General features: G+C 40.6%; 1 protein-coding gene across 1 annotated transcript in view; it reads left to right on the top strand.

Moving 5' to 3' along the window:
* SLC18B1 (solute carrier family 18 member B1) overlaps positions 1 to 19,997 on the top strand; it is a gene marked incomplete at its 3' end in the record, with an annotated part of 87,062 nt that overhangs the window by 49,464 nt on the left and 17,601 nt on the right. Inside the window, exons 7-11 of the mRNA XM_082250915.1 lie at positions 2,470 to 2,606; positions 8,054 to 8,155; positions 11,480 to 11,571; positions 15,321 to 15,416; positions 17,682 to 17,756. Of these exons, the coding sequence (XP_082107041.1) occupies positions 2,470 to 2,606; positions 8,054 to 8,155; positions 11,480 to 11,571; positions 15,321 to 15,416; positions 17,682 to 17,756 (502 nt within the window). The remainder of the gene's footprint in view (positions 1 to 2,469; positions 2,607 to 8,053; positions 8,156 to 11,479; positions 11,572 to 15,320; positions 15,417 to 17,681; positions 17,757 to 19,997) is intronic.

The following is a 19,997-nucleotide window of genomic DNA, read 5'->3' as shown; positions in this document are numbered from 1 at the left end:
TAGAAGTATGCTCACTTGAAAAATAGATCTATGTTTTATCTCTGGGTTTTGCAATGAGGTCTCATTTAGTTTCCAAATTTTTGTCTTTAATTGCATTTGGGAAGATGTAGGCTGTAGTGAAAGAGTCCTGTTTTGGAGAGCAGAGGCAAGGATGCTTGTTTAACCAGGAAAAATAAAAACCTAGAGTTAGTTCCATGAATAGGGGAATAATGGGTGAAGTCGTTTTAACCACTTCAGCTTCTGAATGTTTACCCCACCTTCATGACCAGGCCATTTTATGTGATACGGCACTGCGTTACTTTAACTGACAATTGCACAGTCATGCGCCACTGTACCCAAATAAAATTTATGCCCTTTGTCTCCCACAAATAGAGCTTTCTTTTGGTGGTATTTGATCACCTCTCCTTTTTTTTATTTTTTGTGCTATATAAAAAAAAAAAAAAGACCGACAATTTTGAAAAAGCAAACACAATTTTTTACTTTCTGCTATAAGACATTCCCCAAATTTTTTTAAAAAAAATCTATATATATGTAGCGCCCTCCTAGATAGGTGCTAGGTAGGAAAATCATAGTTGCTCTTCCTGCCTATCAGGGGAGCCTGATCAGTAGTTAGGCCTGCTCAGTGTGCTCAATGTGCGTTTCATGTGGGCTGAGGGAGTGTCCCCACTATATCCAATGAGGAGGTTCGTTGGACAGTGGAGGAAACCTGGCCAATGACGCACAGGTTTTTGTACTGTCCCCGTGGGTTGGCACAGAGAGAGGTGCATCCTGGGATAGGGTTTGAAAGCCGAGAGCACATGAGGCAGGGGGTCTTTGGGCGGGAAGCCAGGTCCTGGAAGGAAGGTAACAGCTGTCTCTCCTTCTGTTGCTGTGGATGGTAGTCACAGGTGGTCGGCCTTGTGAGCCAGGAGTGTGGGGCTGAATCTGGAGGTCCAGGAAAGCTGACTGGTGGAGTTGAAGGCAGAGTGACTCTGCAAAAACAGTGTCCGTGAGTACAGGGAAGCTTGCCGGGGGTCTGCCCAGGAAGGGGACCACTCCAGTGGATGGAGTCAGTGGATGGGTGTCAGCATACACAGTAAGAGAGAAAGGGGGTGCCAAGTTTAGAACCCTGAAGAGATAATTTAAGCAGGAACACTTCAGGTATTAAAGTATCTTCACTTCAGTGGCAAGGTGAAGCAGCGACCTTTGCTGCATCCTAAGTTGGAGTATCCCACTCATCCCTTCTCCTATCCCAGTTGTACAATAAACTACAAAACAACATTCCCTGGACTGTTCATTGTCTGAGCCAAGCATTTAAAGTGATAAGTTTCCATAGACTGTTGCTACGGGGAATCCAGAAAGTGTAATTCTCAGCAGTCCCCTAGAGGGCAGTGCTACATTGCCGTTCTGCTCCAGACCCAGAAGTCTCCGATCACATACTAGGTACGTGATCTGGCATGGAAGCGGCCGCCCTGCCGCAGCAGGTATGTGTTGAGCAGTCGCTAAGCGGTTAAAAGAGAAGGATAGATTTTTTTTTTTTTCAGAATCATGCTTACCTAGGTGGGTGCAGCATCGGTTCGATGCTGCATCTGTCCCCCGCTGGCTTTAACACTGAGAACCCAGTGATCAAACACCGCTGCTCACTCGGTTCTCAGTGCTCCGTGAGCAGAAAGCTATTGACTGTCAGTCACCGTTGTTTGCTTTGCCCTCCTCTTGCTCACTGGAGCACTGAGCTGTGGGGGGGGGGGTCGGGCCCTCAGCAGCTCACTGAGAGGCTGAGCAGAGTGTCGGTCCATGCATTTGGGCGGATCCCAACTTCATTGTTGTGATCTTGCCCAAGCCTGGGCAGCTCTGCAATGTCAGTCGACAGCAGGCTTCAGCTGTCTGCTGGAAATGGGTCACAGGAGTGCAGAACGAACTGCACTCCTGTGATCCACAGGAGAAGTACAGCCAAAGTGCATCTCCTTTAATTCTGGATGAAAAATTCTCTAGATGTTAAGTTCATGACTAGTTAAGAGATTTTTGTTCCTTTTAAGTTGTTTGGTTCGCCAGATGTTCTCTCTTTTGCTTTTTTACCAAAAATAAAAGAAAAAAAACCCATTAAAGCAGCTTGATATTAAAGATGGTATATAAGCTTTACCACTCTTGCACTGTGCACCACTTTACAATCTTGTGTAATGCTTAGTCTGAAACAATTGTATTTTGGTAGGATAGTACACTGTGTTGGGCACATTGGGTAGAATTTTTACTAGTTATATAGAGTATGCATAGCTTGCTGGAAGTTTGCTTTATTAAACAGCAAAAAATAAAAATGTAGATACAGTATATATTTAAAAGTGGATATTTTAGAAAACTTATTTTGAGAAAGGTGTTTTTTTTTTTTTTTTTTGTTTTTTTTATAAAGCTCTAAGCTTTACCATTTAGGTAGAACATGTTTAAACTTCATGTGTATCAAAAATTATTTAAAAAACTTTTTATATCTTTTTGCAGATTCTATACCAAGTAATCAGTCTTTCTGGGCTTTAGTGAAACTCCCCAAAATTATGGTAATGTGTTTTACCATCTTTTCACTGAGCTCATGCCTAGCATTTTTGGACCCAACCTTGTCGTTGTTTGTAATTGAAACAGTAAGTCTTTACTTTTTTTTTTCTTTTTTTTTTGCTACCTTGGTTTTAAAAATTTGATTACGTATCACCTTGTCTGTCATGGATTGATTTGTGAAACTGAAATTGTTACAATTGTGTACAGAAACAACTATTGTCTATTTAGTAATCATCTTGACATCTAGAAACATGCTTTTATTTCTGAGTTTTGCAACCATATTTACAAAATGAATGAGGATGCAAACTTTGAAGAGTAACTATAGTTAATGCTTTTATTTTTGCTTTATACACATGAAATAGATCCAATCTACAAGGAGGCTTTTGGAATTCTATCTGGAACCATAAAACTCATAGACTTTCAAGAAAAGTGTCCTATCCACACCTAAACCCAAGGAGGCCTTGTAGTCCCAGATATATCCAGATATTATCTATTAGCACAAGTTGTGAACTCTGGTCTACTTTTCCTGCTTTAAACAAATAGATAGAATTTGGGAATCTAGGTTGGTCCTCATCCACCCAAGATCCCTACTATGGAGCTTATTTTTTAATGTCCCCAAATTGGACCTTTTTTCGACTGATGTCTTTTATGAAAAAAATATCTGGATGCAAAACAAAAGACAGACTCACTTGCTACACCCAAATCCGGTATGACCTCTTTCCTTTTCAACCAAGCCATACCTGACAGCCTTTTTACACATCCACATTTACACGTTCAGCCTTGGAGTAAACAATTCTATTTTCAAACTTGGACAATTGGTGGCCTAGAGAGAGTGCTCTTCGTTTCTGAAATTTAAAACAAATCCTCAAACCCTACCAAAAACCTTTTTATTCATACTTGCAAATTTGCCATTACGCTCAAACTCTCTCAACAACCCAATATTTTTCATCGTGCCTTTTATACCAGCTTTTGGCAGGCCATCTAGGAAGGGGTAATCTCCGATATCTACAAACTCCTGGTGAGTACACCAACTGACCCATTTCTGAAGCATAACTACACACCTGCTCCACTGGGAAACAGATTTGGTACAGGACCTCCCATATACAGCCTGGCAAACTATATGGTGTAGGGATAGTAAAGGCTCCATGTGTTCCCTATGGCCTCTTTCATACATGTTTACTAGCATGGGGACATACAGGTCTTGCATGCATCCCCATGCCGGCAGTCTCAACCCTGTCTATTGTAATGGACGAACACAACTGCTGTTCCCGATATCACATCTGTGTGGGTGCATAACCCCAAACATACCAGGGTTGCTTCCAGAACTCAACCAGCGCCCGCACAGATGTCACACTGGGAGCTGCCGCTGTGTCTAAATTGACCGTTATGAGACTTTCTGCACATGGATGCACAGAGCACAAGTCCCTTTGCTGAGCTCCTCTACCTGCAAAGAACCAGAAAGCAATTTACATAACATCACTTTTCATAGCTGCTGTGGCCAGGGAAGACGCTAATTGGGATGCTTTAGAGAGGAATTACACCCTCCTAAATATTTTTTTTTTCCACCTACATTTGATGCTTGTTTTCTTCTGTGAACTGATACAAGCCCAAATGATACAGCACCATACTTCTGTTTATGTACGGTTTTATGAATGGAGGATAGTAATTATTTTTTCGCCATTCACAGAACAATATGTAAGCCGACATGTTGCCAGATCACGATCTGTTTTATGCATGAAATCTTTTTACATGAATGGAAAGGATGAGATTGCTCAGCTTTAAGGACAACACACCAACATGAGGATTTTCTAGGTACCAATGCAATATGATATTTATTACTGTATATACTTGAGTGTAAGCCGAGTTTTTCAGCATGTTTTTTCATGCTGAAAATGCCCCCCTCGGCTTATACTCGAGTCACTGGCTTCAGTGTCTTTTTAAAAATGGCACTGCTCGGCGCCGATGTGTCACTGCGCATGTGCCGCATGCCCGGGAATAGCCGAACGCGTTCGAGCTTTCCCGAGCATCGGCAGCGCATTTGCGGTGACGTATTGGCGCCGGGTGGTGCGATTTTTAAATCGAAGGCACCTCACTGACAGGTAAGTGAGTTCTCCGCAGCCTCTGCATTTCCTCATGCAGTGCTGTGGGCATGGTACAGGACATTCTCCTGTACCATGCTCGCAGCACTGCATGTCCTGTGCCATGCCTGTACATACTGTGCCATGCCTGTACATACTGTGCCATGCCTATACCACCTACTGTGCCATGCCTGTACCATCTCCTGTGCCATGCCTGTACCATCTCCTGTGCCATGCCTGTACCATCTCCTGTGCCATGCCTGTACCATCTCCTGTGCCATGCCTGTACCATCTCCTTTGCCATGCCTGTACCATGACCTGTGCCATGCCCTTACCATGACCTGTGCAATGCCTATACTATGACCTGCGCCATCTCCTGTACCATGCCCGCAGCCCCTGTTTCGTGTCTCGTGGTGGTCCAGTTGGGTCCAGTAGCTGCTGCATTTCCCACCCTAGGCTTGTACTCGAGTCAATACGTTTTCCCACTTTTTTGTGGTAAAATTAGGGGTATCGGCTTATATTCGAGTCGACTTATACTCGAGTATATACGGTATATAAAGCTAATTTTACATACTTCGTTCATGTTTATTTTGTATCCATACAAAGTTTTTCCTAAAATTTTAAGGCTGGTATATACAGTATCTCACAAAAGTGAGTTCACCCTTCACATTTTTGTAAATATTTTATTATAGCTTTTCATGTGGCAACACTGAAGAAATTACACTTTGCTACAATGTAAAGTAGTGAGTGTACAGCTTGTATAACAGTGTAAATTTGCTGTCCCCTCAAAATAACTCAACAGACAGCCATTATTGTCTAAACCGCTGGCAACAAAAGTGAGTACACCCCTAAGTGTAAATGTCAAAATTGTGACCAAAGTGTCATATTTTGTGTGGCCACCATTATTTTCCAGCACTGCCTTAACCCTCTTGGGCATAGAGTTCACCAGAGCTTAATAGGTTGCCACTGAAGTCCTCTTCCACTCCTCCATGACGACATCACATTTCTGGTGGATGTTAGAGATTTTGCGCTCCTCCACCTTCCATTTGCAGATGCCCAATAGGGTTTAGGTCTGGAGACGAGCTTGGCCAGTCCATCCCCTTTACCTTCAGCTTCCTTAGCAAGGCAGTGGTCTCCTTGGAGGTGTGTTTGGGGTCGTTATCATGTTTGAATAATGCCCTGCGGCCCAGTCTCCGAAGAGAGGGGATCATGATCTGCTTCAGTATGTCACAGTACATGTTGGCATTCATGGTTCCCTCAATGAACTGTAGCTCCCCAGGTCCAGCAGCACTCATGCAGCCCCTGACCATGACACTCCCACCACTACGCTTGACTGTAGGCAAGACACACTTATCTTTGTACTCCTCACCTGGTTGCCGCCACACACGCTTGACACCATCTGAACCAAATAAGATTATCTTGGTCTCATCAGACCACAGGATGTGGTTCCAGTAATTCATGTCCTTAGTCTGCTTGTCTTCAGCAAACTGTTTGCAGGCTACTATTTGCGGGCTTTCTTGTGCATAATCTTTAGAAGAGGCTTCCTTCTGGGACGACTGCCATGCAGACCAATTTAAGGCAGTGTGCGGCTTGTGGTCTGAACACTGACAGGCTGACCCCTTACCCCTTCAACCTCTGCAGCAATGCTAGCAGCACTCATAAGTCTATTTCCCAAAGACAACCTCTGTATATGACGCTGAGCACTTGCACTCCACTTCTTTGGTTGACCATGGCGAGGCCTGTTCTGAGTCAAATCTGTCCTATTAAACCGCTGTGTGGTCTTGGCCACTGTGCTGCAGCTCAGTTTCAGGGTCTTGGCAATCTTCTTATAGCCTAGGCCATCTTTATGTAAAGCAGCAATTCTTTTTTTCAGATCCTCAGAAAGTTCTTTTCCATGAGGTGCCATGTTGAACTTCCAGTGACCAGTATGTGAGAGTGAGAGCGATAACACCAAATTTAACATACCTGCTCCCCATTCACACCTGAGACCTTGTAACACTAATGAGTCACATGACACCAGGGAGGGAAAATGGCTAATTGGGCCCAATTTTAACATTTTCACTTAGGGGTGTACTCCCTTTTGTTGCCAGCGGTTTAGACAATAATGGCTTTCTTTTGAGTTTTTTTGAGGGGACAGCAAATTTACACTGTTATTCAAGCTGTGCACTCACTACTTTACAATGTAGCAAAGTGTAATTTCTTCAGTGTTTTTTTTTTTTTTTTTGAAAATATTTTTATTGAAGTATAAAAGTACAAACAGTCAGCAATAGAAAACAGGCGTAACAGAGCACATTTGTGTACAAAAACGGCATTGAAAACAAAGAGAGCACAGGACAACTATCCAATGCGTAGTATGTGGAGTTCGGTGGAGACCTGAAGTGCGTAGGAGGTTGTATATTTGAGAAGAGAAAAAGAAAAGCTCAGAGGAGGTGGGAAGCCTCAAAGGGAGCGCAACTATTTGAGTCAGACAGGTCCTCTGTAAGGCCCATACCCTGGGCGAACGGCGCCCAGGGCCGGGGAATAGGGGAGTCGTCCATAAAAAGGAATGACAGACAAGCCACTAAAGTGTAGAGGAGAGGAGGGGAGCCAGTCGCCCGGGCCCGCCCAGTAGCCACTATGCGCCCAGCACGAGACGAGAAAGAGCAGGGAAGGGGGGAGGAAGGACAGGCGAGGAAGGAGAGGAAAGGAGGGGAGGGGGGGGGGGGGCTTTCTTCAGTGTTGTCACATGAAAAGATATAAAAAAATGTGAGGGGTGTAATCACTTTTGTGAGATACTGTACATTCCTATCACAAGACATTGATAATCCCACCCCTCTACAGATTACCAACTCCTGCAGTATAACAGATAATGTAAATTCACAGCCAAATGAACAAACAAGCTACAAAGATCTTCAATGAAGGCAATGAAATGAATTGTTCCCTTTCCTCAGGAGATTAATACCTATGAACAGATACATTAAATTATAATAGTGTACATGACATTGAGATCATGGATATCACAGATAAATGCATATCACTTACAGATTTCAATATGTCAGGAAAGGGTCAGCCACAGTAAAAGAGATGCCTGCCAAAGAAGTGTGGATGGACTTTTTAAAGAGCTAATTAAGTCTTGTATCACAAATTATGAGTTTTTATTTCTCTCTTTATTGCTTGGTGCTATTTTTTTAATTTAAAAGCAATACATGTCACATGTTTATACAGAAAAAATACTAGGCTTTATTTAAAAAATGATAATCTATGTTTCCCCAACATGTGAAACATGCCTGAACTTTCCTAGGTTGACACCATAGGATTAAAAAAGTAGATGTTAAAATGCATAAAATCTGCAGTAATTTATATTGTCTTTTCTTGTCAAAGTATCACAGAACTTTACCATTTTAGCAGCTGTTCAATTTATAAACTCAAAGTTTGTGTTATATGTTGAATTTTTTTTTTGTAATGTTTTTCTTCAGTTTCATTTGAAAGTTGGATATGTTGGGCTGGTTTTTCTTGGGCTCGCCTTGTCGTATTCACTTAGTTCACCATTGCTTGGAATGATTAGTGACAAGTTACCAGTAAGTATTAGATATAAAGAAATGTGGCTACTATTTATTCAACATTTGACTTCTTTTTTTTTTTGTTGGTGATACATACACAATATAAATATGTAAATAAATTATATACAGTATATCATGTTTGCTTTTTTTTTTTTTTTTTTTTTTACAAATAACACTGAAAATAATACAAATTACAGTATTACACAGCACTACACATCTGATGTAAAGGGATGCACATTTCCTACTATTAACAAAACACGGTCTGATACAACACCTGGGAAAAAGTATGGAATCTCCACTCTTGAATGTTCATTCAATTGTTTAAGTGTAAAGAAAAAAAAAAAACTAATCACAGACATGCCTATATAAAAGAAGTTTTTTATAATCCTCTCCTTTGTTTCAACTGACATCTCTCTTGTTGAAACCATGATTCATGTAAATCGGTTGGTGTAACAGCTCACCAAGGTGTGCAAGCACTCTTTTTTTAACTGCAGATGTTTTTTTAGAACTGCAGAGTACATGGTGATTGCAAAATATTTTCCTCAGAATTGAGTGATTCCATATTTTTTTTTTTCCTCTGTGTGATCTGCAGAAACAGTTGCAATTGACCACAGTTTTCTTTCTTTTTTATTTATTTATTTTTTAAGTGTTTCTTACAGCCAGAAGGTTGGAATGTTAAATAAAAATAGTTTTAAGGTATCTGTGATTAGTTTTTTTTTTCTGTACAATTAAACAATTGAATGAACATTTTCCAAGAGTGGTGATGCCAGGGGTTGTAGATAAAGAGACACTAGACACAATTGATGATGTGGTTAGGTTTGAGAAAAGGTGTATATTGAAGAGAAGAAATGGGGCATACTGTAAGCTAGATGGTAGAGAATATTCATTGTACGATTTCTTCATTATGGTAAATACAGTTGTGTGTTTGAAGGCAGAGTATAAGCTATCCATGGGTATGTAAAGATTGTATAGGTCAGTTAGTGCCAGAACTAGAGTATAGGCTGAGGTTTAATTGGTCAGAAAGAGTAATCTGGAGCAGACAATTTATGAAGCATGGGACATTCTCACAGGAGGAAAATAAAATGCCTTGTAATTGAGATGTTGTGTCACTTTGCATCAGTTTTGTAGCTTTTGAAGTCTTTAATAGCATAAGGAGTTTTTTTTTTTTTTTTATGGCAGCAGAAATGTGATTTAGGTACAAAATAAAGATCAAAACTCTACCCCATCTTCATTTCTCTCAAACCAACCATAATCTTCTAAAAGATAGATCTACAAGCCACTCTTGACCATCTCTTGTCCCAGGGAGTGGTCATTCTGGTCTCTCTGAAGGACAGGTTCAAAGTATTCATTTTACACCTGTTCATGGTGCCAAAACCAAACAGGAGTATTAGTCCTACCCTGGACATAAAATTCTCAAACAAGTACCTTCATGTCCCAAAATGTGACATTGAATTCACAAGATTGGTTATTGCCTTTCTAGGACAAGGGGAATACGTAGCATCAGTAGACATCCAAGATGCTTTTCTACATATTTTAATTTTCTGACCTTACAAGCACTTCCTGTGCTTTGCAGTAGGAGACAAACATTTACAATTTCTTGTACTATCCCCTGCACCCTGAATATTCACTAAGGTACACTGTAACTTCACAGGTAGCAGGGTACCTAGATGACCTTCTTCTGAAGGACTCCTCTCCCCTCCAACTATCTGCAAATGTCCTAAGGACTATTCAAATGCTTGAGACCTTTGGTTGAATAACCAAATTTCAAAAGTTTGCTCTCCAACCTTTTCTATGCCTAGAATACTTTGGCCTCATTTCAAACACTGACCAGGGCAAGGAAACAAAATTCTCTCTCTAAGATCTCATGCCTTCTTAATGTGGTATTAAACCCAAAAACAAACATTTATTATATTGCATCTTACCAATTCTTAGATGTGATCGCTGCATTTGTTTTCTTTTTTAAGATTGTTTTCACCTGGTGATATCGCCAGTAAGTCTGTTGTTTTTTTTTTTTCTAAAGAACAAGCTTTCCTCCAAATGCAGTAGTTTAGAGTGTTAAGATAAAGCATTTACCAGGGAACATGATCACCCAAGGGCCCCCTATCAACATCTTTCAACTAAGAGCAATAAAACTAGGTCTGAGCTACTGCACTCTACTTATTTAGGGTAAAGAACCTGTTTAGGTTAAATTTTAAAAATACCATGACTGTGGCTTATATCAACTGACAATAAGGGATTGGATGTCAGGTAGCCTAAATGGAAGTAAGTCTGGATGGAAAAACCTTGTTTAGTCCCCTCTGCTGTTCACATCCCAGGAGTGGACAGTTGCAAGGATGATTACCTCAATCGTCATCACTTGGACCAGAGGTAATGGGCCCTTCACCCTGACATCTTCAACCTCCTATGTCAGAAAGGGGAAAATCCAGATGTGGACATCCTTGCCTCCAGAAACAACAAGTTAAACAATTTTCTAGCCAAAACCAATCATCCTCTACCACTGGCATGGGATGATCTGATAATTCCCTAGACCCTGTCCCAGTTTATGAGTGCCTTTCCTCCAGTGCAAATTCTCCCTCAACTGTTCCCCAAAATAGATCAAGAGAAGAAACCAGTGATTTTCATTGCACCTAACTGGCCCACTATAACCTGGTACACAGACATATATTCAAACTTCTAGGAGACAATCCCTGGCCTCCTACAAACAAGCCAGACCCTCTTTCTCAGGGTCCCTTGTTCCATCCTGCTTCTCAATCAATGGCTTTAATTGCAGTGCTATTAAATCCCAGGTCTTGAAGGACAGGGGAGTCTCTGATTCTGTCATCCCCACATTGCTCAAAGGCAGAAAAGCCACTTCCAGAAAAAAATGTACTAATATACCTGGAATTATTCTTTGCCTGGTGTGAACATAGGTATTTCACCATGCACCCTGTGTTTCCTTGGGATCTTTATTTGGTTTTCTCTGCCCTGCAGAAAACACCAATTGAACCCACCAGGGAGCTCCCTTTTTGGATTTTTTTTTTCTGCAGATTGGCCTTCTTAGCGACTATCATGTCCATCAAATGTGTCTGTGAATTAGCAACTCCCCCTCGTAAGGAGCTATTTTTGATCCTTCACAAAGACAAAGTAGTCTTGCACGTAAGACCTACCTTTCTGCCTTTTTGCCAGTTTCCCAACCTATGAAGGTACCAGCCTAAAATCCAGTGACTGTGCATATACAGCCTGTGCCCCATGCTGTACTCCCAAGATGGAATTTTACAAGTAAGCCAAAATTTGGTATATGAAGACATTTAAGATATTCTACTAGTACATGTATCTCACATCCATATATTTTTTTTTAATTAGGAAATGAGGAAATGGCTTGTTATTGCTGGCAGTCTTGGTACTGCAGCGTGCTTTTCCATGTTAGGGCCTGCCCCTATATTTCACATTGAAAGGTATGTATCCATTTTAGAGAATATATCCTTTGATGCCTCAGGACATTTAATTTAATCAGCTGTCTTCACCAGTATTTACTATTACATTGGGGAAAATAAAACGTTGGGCAAATTATAGCAAGGAAATCACAAATGTACAAACCATCTTTACACAATAAATTTATGCATGAACACAGCATTTACATACATGCTTAGACTTTTTAATAACTGAATGTACAATTATCCTTTTACATTTTATAGACCTAATATCTTGTGTTTGTGTGAATTAAAAGATAATTACATATTTAAAGTAACACTAAACACACACTGTTTAATTTACTCTGTCCATTCTCTTTCTGTAATAGATTATGGCACTGTAATTATTTTAGAAAAAAAAATCTAAGTACCTTTTTCCTAATTGATATACAGCTGCCACATGTTCCAGCTCCTTCCCAATCTGTCTGCTGGAAAACATAAGCAGGAACAGCCTCTACTCCTCTGCTGCTGGTCACATATTCAAAATAAATAAAAAAACAGCCTTTGAGATACATCATACAAATAAATTATATCAATAAGCTGTTATAAATTGTCATACTAATATACATTTGAAATAAAGTCTCGTTCTCTCTCCATATATACATATATATAATCAAATTTTTCTATTATTGTGGCAATAACTTGGTGTGGGCAGATTTCTGCCATTTGCAGGCTGTGTCATGCCCCTCCAGCCTGTGTCTTAGAATAACAGGGAGGTGAAGCCTCCATCAATCAAGATGTGATATCCCATTCCCATTGTGTTTAGGTGGTTAGGGTGCATGAAGGAGGAGGAAGGCAGTGGGCTGTGACAGAGTGTATACACCCACATGTGTGACTCTATAGTCACATAGGCTGTTCAGATGTTATAAGGTAACTCACTGAAAACTGAGCATGTGCAGAGATGCCGCTACAGCTGCAAAATCCTTAGCTGAATTGGGGATTTGGACAGAAGGGTAAGACAGAGAAAAAGCAGTTTCAAGCATGTTTTTTGCAGACTACAGAAACCGCATCCCATAGTGAGTATGAACAGCAGAAGCTGAGGGTAAACATGATGGACTGGCCAAGTATGTCTCCAGACAAAAACCCTGTTAAGGATCTGTGGGGCATCCTCAAACAGAAGGTGGATGAGCGCAAGTTCTCGAACATCCACCAGCTCCATGATGTCATCATGGAGGAATGAAAGAGGACACCAGTGGCAGCCTGTGAAGCTCTGGTGAACTCCGTGCCCAAGAGGGTTAAGGCAGTGCTGGAAAAAAATGGTGACCACACAAAATTTTAACACTTTGGGCCCAATGTGGACATTTTCATTTAGGGGTGTACTCACTTTTGTTGCCAGTGGTTTGGACATTGATGGCTGTGTGTTGAGGTATTTAGAGGGGACAGCAAATTTACACTGTTATACAAGCTGTACACTCACTACTTTACATTGTAGCAAGTGTCATTTCTTCGGTGTTGTCACATGAAAACCTATAATAAAATATTTACAAAAATGTTAGGGGGTGTACTCACTTTTGTGAGATACCGTAGGTTGATAAGGTGGATATCAGGTCCCTATTTTATTTTATCATCCTTTCTGTTTAACACCTATCACATTTTGGTCTTACATCTATACCTATGGACTATTCATAGACTTTACTGTTTTGAGGGCATTTAGTTTGTGTTTTTAATTTAACAGCACTGCCAATGCTGATTGGTGGTTTTCATTTTCAGCTTTTTTCCTAGACAACATACATTGCCTTGAATGAGTATACACATTGTTCTTGAGATTTTTACACATTTTCTGCTAATGCAACCTTGAATTAAAATGCATTTAAGTAAAATTGTTAGTATTTATTGTATTCAGCATACTTACTTAACACGCTGAAGTAGCAAAGTCAAAGCATGGTAGGGTTATTTTGGATGTAGTTATGGTTGTCAGAGTAAACCTCTTTAAAAAAAAATGTAAAGAGTAAAGCTATGTAAATCTGAATTGGTTGGATCCTGCAAATTTTGCCTCTTCTGTAAAACTCCTTTAGCTTTGTCAGGTTGGGCGAGGACCATTGGTGAACAGCAGTTTTGAAGTCCTAACACTGAATCTGAATTGGATTGGGGTCAAGGCTTTGATCTGACCAGTATGAACATCCAAATGATTTGCCTATGCCGCTTTGGCTGAGCTTTAGCTATGTTTTTAGGGTCATGGTCCTGCTGAAAGGTGAACCCTAAGCCTCAGTCTTAAGTCTCCTACACACTGAAACATGTTTTTCCATATAATTGCTTGGATTGCCGTGCATTTGGAAATTTCCATCTTATACTCAATCCAGATTCCGCACTACTGAGGGCTGAGAATCTACAATATTCATAAATCACACTTATGCCATACAGGGCATATAAAGAATCTTTTTCCTTTTTTTGTCAGATTGTATCTTATGTGGGTGGGTAGGATGGAGCAAAATTATTTTAATAATAGTTTTGGCAAGATAAAACACTTTCAGCCAACCTTCTATTGCGAAAAACAACTGATTTTATAAAGCAATCCATCAGTCAGACAGTCTGTCATGTCTGTCAAAACTGTGAAATTATGCTTTTGATGCAACACATGTAGTAGTGATCAGATGAACATACCTGGATGCCGTTTGAGGCAGGTTCGACAAACATTACTAAAGTTTGGGTGCCAAATCCAAGCCCTGTTTAAAGTCAATGGGAGCTGAATGTTAAAAGACAGTTATTTCCATTTTACTGACTAATACACCAAGGCTAATATGGTCTATGATGTCATAGGGATCCCTGGGATGTCATTAAACCTATATGATTAATTACATCACTCAAGAGACCCTGACCCATGGTTTATATCAGCTGTTAACCATTAAATGTGTCATTCAGCAGGAGTGAGGCAGCAGGACCAGATTTGTGTTGGCACATGGCAGGGTTTTTTTTTCTTTCGGTGTGTGTCAGGCATGGTGATTGACATGGATCTACATCACTGGATGACATGATTGATGGAGGATGTAGATTGTGGGATTTTTAAAAAATAAATATACTCTTTCCTTTTTTGTAAATGAGTAGCTCCCTACCCATTCACATGAGGGGACAGTATCTGGGGCCCCTCTTATTATTAAAGGAGGCATCCAAATTCCAATAAGCCCCTTGCCAGCAGACCCCTAGAACCTGCCAGGCCACAGCTGTGGAGAAAAGGCCCTTATCAACATGACAAGGTGCCCCCCCCCCATACCCGAATAAGTGTCTGGTATTCATGTTTGGGGGACACCTCAATTTGTTTTTTCGGAATGTGCCTCCCCCTAAAACACACACTTTTTACTTTTTTGTTATCACCGGCTCCTTTGCTTACACGGTCAGGGATTTACAACCAATTATTTAATTGAGATAGGTGATGTGACTGGTTGTTAAGGACTCCATGGTGCCTGTAATCGCTGGTGTCTTTAACAATCACTGACAGTGGTTAAATGCCATGTATAATAACCGTAGAAATACAGCTTTTATATATGATGTTTAGCTGCCGCCAAACGGATAAATATTCATCCGACTCTAAGCTAATCCCTACCAAGTAGTTAATTAGCCACAATATTTTTGTGTGTAGTCAGAAAGGCATTTCAATTATCAACCCTTTTAATCATATAATTTTAAAATTCAAACATTTATGTCAGTACATATTTAAAACGGGCAGTTTTGAGGTAAAGGTGAGGTTAGAATGTCAAAAAATAATGTTATTACTTAATATATGGTATTTTTATTTCCAGTAAATTTTGGCTGTTTCTTTTCGTACTTGTGTTGGATGGATTTTTTATTGGCCTGTCTATCATACCAGTGTATCCAGAGATGCTCAGCTCTGCATAGTAAGTATGTACTTGTAAATAAATGCCTTTTCAATGCTTGAGGTATATCTGTACTGAAAGATATACATAGACTTCCATTGCCTTCTTTTCAGTGATTCCCTGACAATCTGTGTATGTAATTCTTTTTGACTTACTAACCTTAAAGTGGTTCCAAGGGATTAAGTGTTTTACCCTAATGCATCCTCTGAATTAAAATGTATTTCTAGTCAAATTCTGACTATACCTAAGCCCTGGTTCACATTGATGCAGGCCAGCGAAACACATCTGTGCGTCTTTATGCACAGATGTCTATTGAAGTCGCACCCGAAATTGGCAAAAGTAGTGCAGGAGCTACTTTTGCAAATTTGTGTGGAACAGCAAAGTTGGTGTAACACCGATTGGAACGGTGCCATTGTCGGCAATAGGCTGCAACTTGTCATGCGATTTGATCTGTCAAATCGCATAACTAATCTCTCCAATGTGAACAAGGGCTAAACCTACTCCCACCCTTATTCATTCAAGTTCAAGTCCATTCTATCTACCCTGTAAAAGTAAAGATTCCTTTACTTTTCTGAAGATTCTCTGGTCTGATCACATGATCTTTTCAGCCTCAGCTTCAGCATAGAGGGGAGATCGCCGACAATGACTGCAGAGCCTTGGTAATGACGTCACCCATAGGCTTACTATCGTGCAGCTTACTGTCTCTCCTGTGTACTGAAGCTGGCACTAGAACCTGATCATGTGACCGGAGCGGCTTCAGAATAGATAAGTGTACACATCTTTTCTTTTACAGGGCAGATAAAAAATACTTGGAACCGGGGTGGTAGAAGTTTTAGGCTTTGTTAGAGTTTGACTGCAATTACACTTTAAGGTAAAAAAGCATTTATGCTGCACCCCCCCCCCCCCCACCTAATCCCTATCTTGCTCCAGCACTGTGTCCAAGAGAAGCTGCTCTCTCCCACCTCACAGGGCAGATTAATAGCAGTGGGAGCCATTGGCTCCTGCTGTTGTCAATCAAGTCCTATGACATGGAGCAGGAGGTGGGGCTGAGTTGTGCTGTCTGTGTCTATAGATAGATCCAGATCGAGCCAGCATAAGTGCCCCCCCCCCCATAGGAAGCGGCTTCCTATGGGGGCACTCGCTGAGGAGGTGGAGCCAGGAGTGCCAGTGGGGGGCCCTAGAAGAGGAGGACAGGGCTGCTCTGTGCAAAATCATTGCACAGAGCAGGTAAGTATGTTTGGTATTTTTTAAGCAAGCGCACCGCCAGTAAAGTCCAAGGGAAGTCAAAACTCCAAATCAGTGTCTCGGAAATAAATGATGCTGTTGGATCTGCATAAAAACCACACTACTGGCATTTTCAGAAGAAAGTCAGTAATGACAACCTCCTTTTCTTTAATAAACTAGTTAGTGGATATATTTCTGACAAGGGTGTAACTTAGGCAGAATGGTTATATGCCCCTGTTTTACAACATACTGTTCTGAATGTGTGTGTCTATTATGCAGAAATATTATTCAGGTTTTTCTAGTTGCAAGAAAGCTCTTCTACATGTTAACACCCAAATTCTCAGTTAAACCATTGAACAGTGCAATACACCTTTTATAATAGACTTTTGCAGGAGGATAATGTTGGTCATAAGCAAGCACTAAATTCACATATTGAGATGAGGAACTTAGTGCTATGACCATAGAGGGAGAGAAAGGTTCAGTCACCCAGCAGTCAGGGGACAATCAGGAAGCAGCAAGAGGCAGTGGTGTTCCATCAGCTGGAGCTTACTATGAAGTGGGTGGATGATGAATTAGCAGACCATCAATGGGTATAACTGATTGGAGAGGAAAAAAATTGTAAAAGGGAGGCAGCAGTGAGGGAGGATTTTGTCAATCAAATCATGTGAGCAGAGAGAAGGGGACAGGGCGGAGCCGTGCTCTGTGTGTCTATGGACTGGCTCAGGAGTGAGCCCACATGTTTGCCCCCATAGCAAGCCACTTGAAGAGGATAAGCCAAGACCCCAGAAAAGGAGGTTCAGGGCTGATATGTGCAACTATTGCACAGCGCAGGTGAGAATAATATGTTATTTTAATTAAATAAATATCCTTTAGAAATAGTTTGAATATTGTTTTCCCTTTTTTTTTTTTTTTTTTTTTTAAGCAACAGTTTTATTTTTTTATTGCCATTGCAGACATTTTGACTTTGTAGGGCAGGGGTTCAATGTTGCGTTCTTGACTTTTTCTTTATCTTTGTTGTACAGTAGCAATATCATATAATATGTGGATGTTTGTTTCTTTCAGTGAGCATGGCTTTGAGGAAGGGCTTAGTACATTGGGCCTCATATCTGGGCTGTTCGGTGCTATGTGGTCTGCAGGGTATGTATATCATAAATGCACCAGATTATTTTTGTTGTACACAGAAATCATAATCTCTTTTTTTTATTTCAAAGAACCACGGTCAACATACTGTTTGTTTTTTTTCTATCAATTTTTGATTTTACCAGATGCAAAAAAAAAAGATATGATTTAAATCCATATACAGAGCTGCACTGATATTTGATGAATTATGTGTTGTGTTGAATATCCCATGGTAGAATTGCTGCTTTACAATTCACTTTTTTTGCATACATTTTTATGTACTCATTTTTATATATAATCTGTTGTTTATGTTGGATAAAATACAAAAGCACAGTTCTGTAAATAAAAAAATAAATACATTATAAGAAAATTTACATATTTGATTTAAACCTGAAATCCAGGAAGTACAAAAAAAAAAAAAATACCTTTGCAGTGGACTCCACTTCCTCCATGCAAGGGCTAAATGCCAGTTGGGTTTAGAGGTCTAAGGCACTCCATTGCACTCCAGTGCCTGCTGGAGCAATAAACAAGGTAAGTATTACAACTTATTCCTCTACCTCTAGATTTAACAAGCATTTAATCTTTGCAGTGAGGGTTTTTTTTGTAATTTCTGCAGTTTAGCTTTAAAGTGTATGTAAACTCTCACTCTAAACTCTAATTAGTATATTCTGTGGAGGGGGTTGTCCCTCCTGTCAGAATACAATTGCACAGTGGGAGAGATCCCTACACTAACTGATGTTGATGAAGGGATCTGTCAATTTTTTTTCCAGCTGGTTGAAAGAAAAAAATCAAAACTGTTTGTGTACCCAGCTTTGCGGACCTGGAACGGGCATGCAGAAAGTGAAATCTTGCAAGTCTGAACTCCCAATCTGTATACTTTTTCCAGGTCAATGTCTCACTAGTTGGAAAAGACCAAAGGTTGCAGCCAGCATTATCAACTCCCATTTTCAACTCCCATATCAGTTTGTCAGTATTGCTGAAAAAAAATGCGTGGGGTCCCCCCAGTACATACCAGGCCACTCGGGTCTGGTATGGATTTTTTTGATGTCAGTAATTTATTCACTGCATCTGAGCAGTGCATTGTGGGGCGCCTCGTGACGTCAGGTCCCTATAAAAGAGCTGTCAAAATCAAAGCAGCTCAGAACACGGGAAGCATCCAGAGAAGCAGGAGCTTCCTCTTCTTTTTTTTTTTTTTCTTTCTATTTTTTTGGGCGGGCAGACAACTGATCATCGGGGATCACTATTTTTTTATTTTTTAATAAAGGATTTTTCCAAAACTTTCTTTTGTCTTCATTTTTTTTTTACATTTTTCTGGTGAATGGGTAGGGGTATGATGTACCCAATATCCATTCACATGGGGGGGTGGGAACTGGGGGGCCCCTTGTTAAAGGGGACTTCCAGATTCTGATAAGCCCCCCCCCCCCCGCAGACAAAATGAAGACAAAAGACAGTTTTGGAAAAGTCCTTTATTAAAAAATAAAAAAAATGGCCGCCCGTCCGCCCTAAAAATAGAAAAAAAAAGAAGCAGCTCCTGCTTCTCCAAACACTTCCCGCGTTCTGAGCTGCTTTGATTTTGAAAGCTCTTTTATAGGGACCTGACGTCACGAGCCTTACGTTCGACTCAAACTCGAAGCTCATTCCAAGTCAAGAGCTACAGTTGCCTGATCACATCAAAATCTTCCAGAAGTATTTTATTCCTGCATTTCCTGCCACACACTGTGGTTCCATTCTACTGACCCTTTAGGTCACAATGGGGGGTATAAAGCCTGTGCCCCACTTCTGAACTACAAAAACATAATAGATCATAATTCATGAAGATAAAAAGCCTTGCTAATTAGGAGATATCTGCTCCATTTTCTTTGCCAGACATGGCATAGAGAGCAGTGGAGCTGGATCTGCTTGCTTCAGCAACCTCTGCCTGCCTCACTCCTTCCCCTTCCCGCTCAGCTAGGAACAAGAGGGAGGAGGAAGGCTGCTAACCCTGCATTTTAGAATGGGATTGGTGCAGCGCTAACACAATTGAATCCACAGTCCATACAAATGTTCAAATGGATCAAATACAAAAGTGCAGTAAACAAAAGTTCATCAGAGAGTGCTCCAATAAAGAAGGGAAACTGTCCACCACTTCAAACTTGGAAAAAGCCCCGAGTGCAGGAACCGCCACCAAGATAATAAATGGCCTCTTACCAAATTGCAATGACCCCCATTACAAGGATCAAAGACAGCCTGTGTGAACAAATCAGTGCCCAGATCGACATG

The sequence above is a fragment of the Pelophylax lessonae genome (assembly GCF_965119305.1).
Source record: "Pelophylax lessonae genome assembly, chromosome: 3".
In the NCBI taxonomy this organism is placed as follows: domain Eukaryota; kingdom Metazoa; phylum Chordata; class Amphibia; order Anura; family Ranidae; genus Pelophylax; species Pelophylax lessonae.
This window is presented reverse-complemented; position numbering and strand designations above follow the sequence as displayed.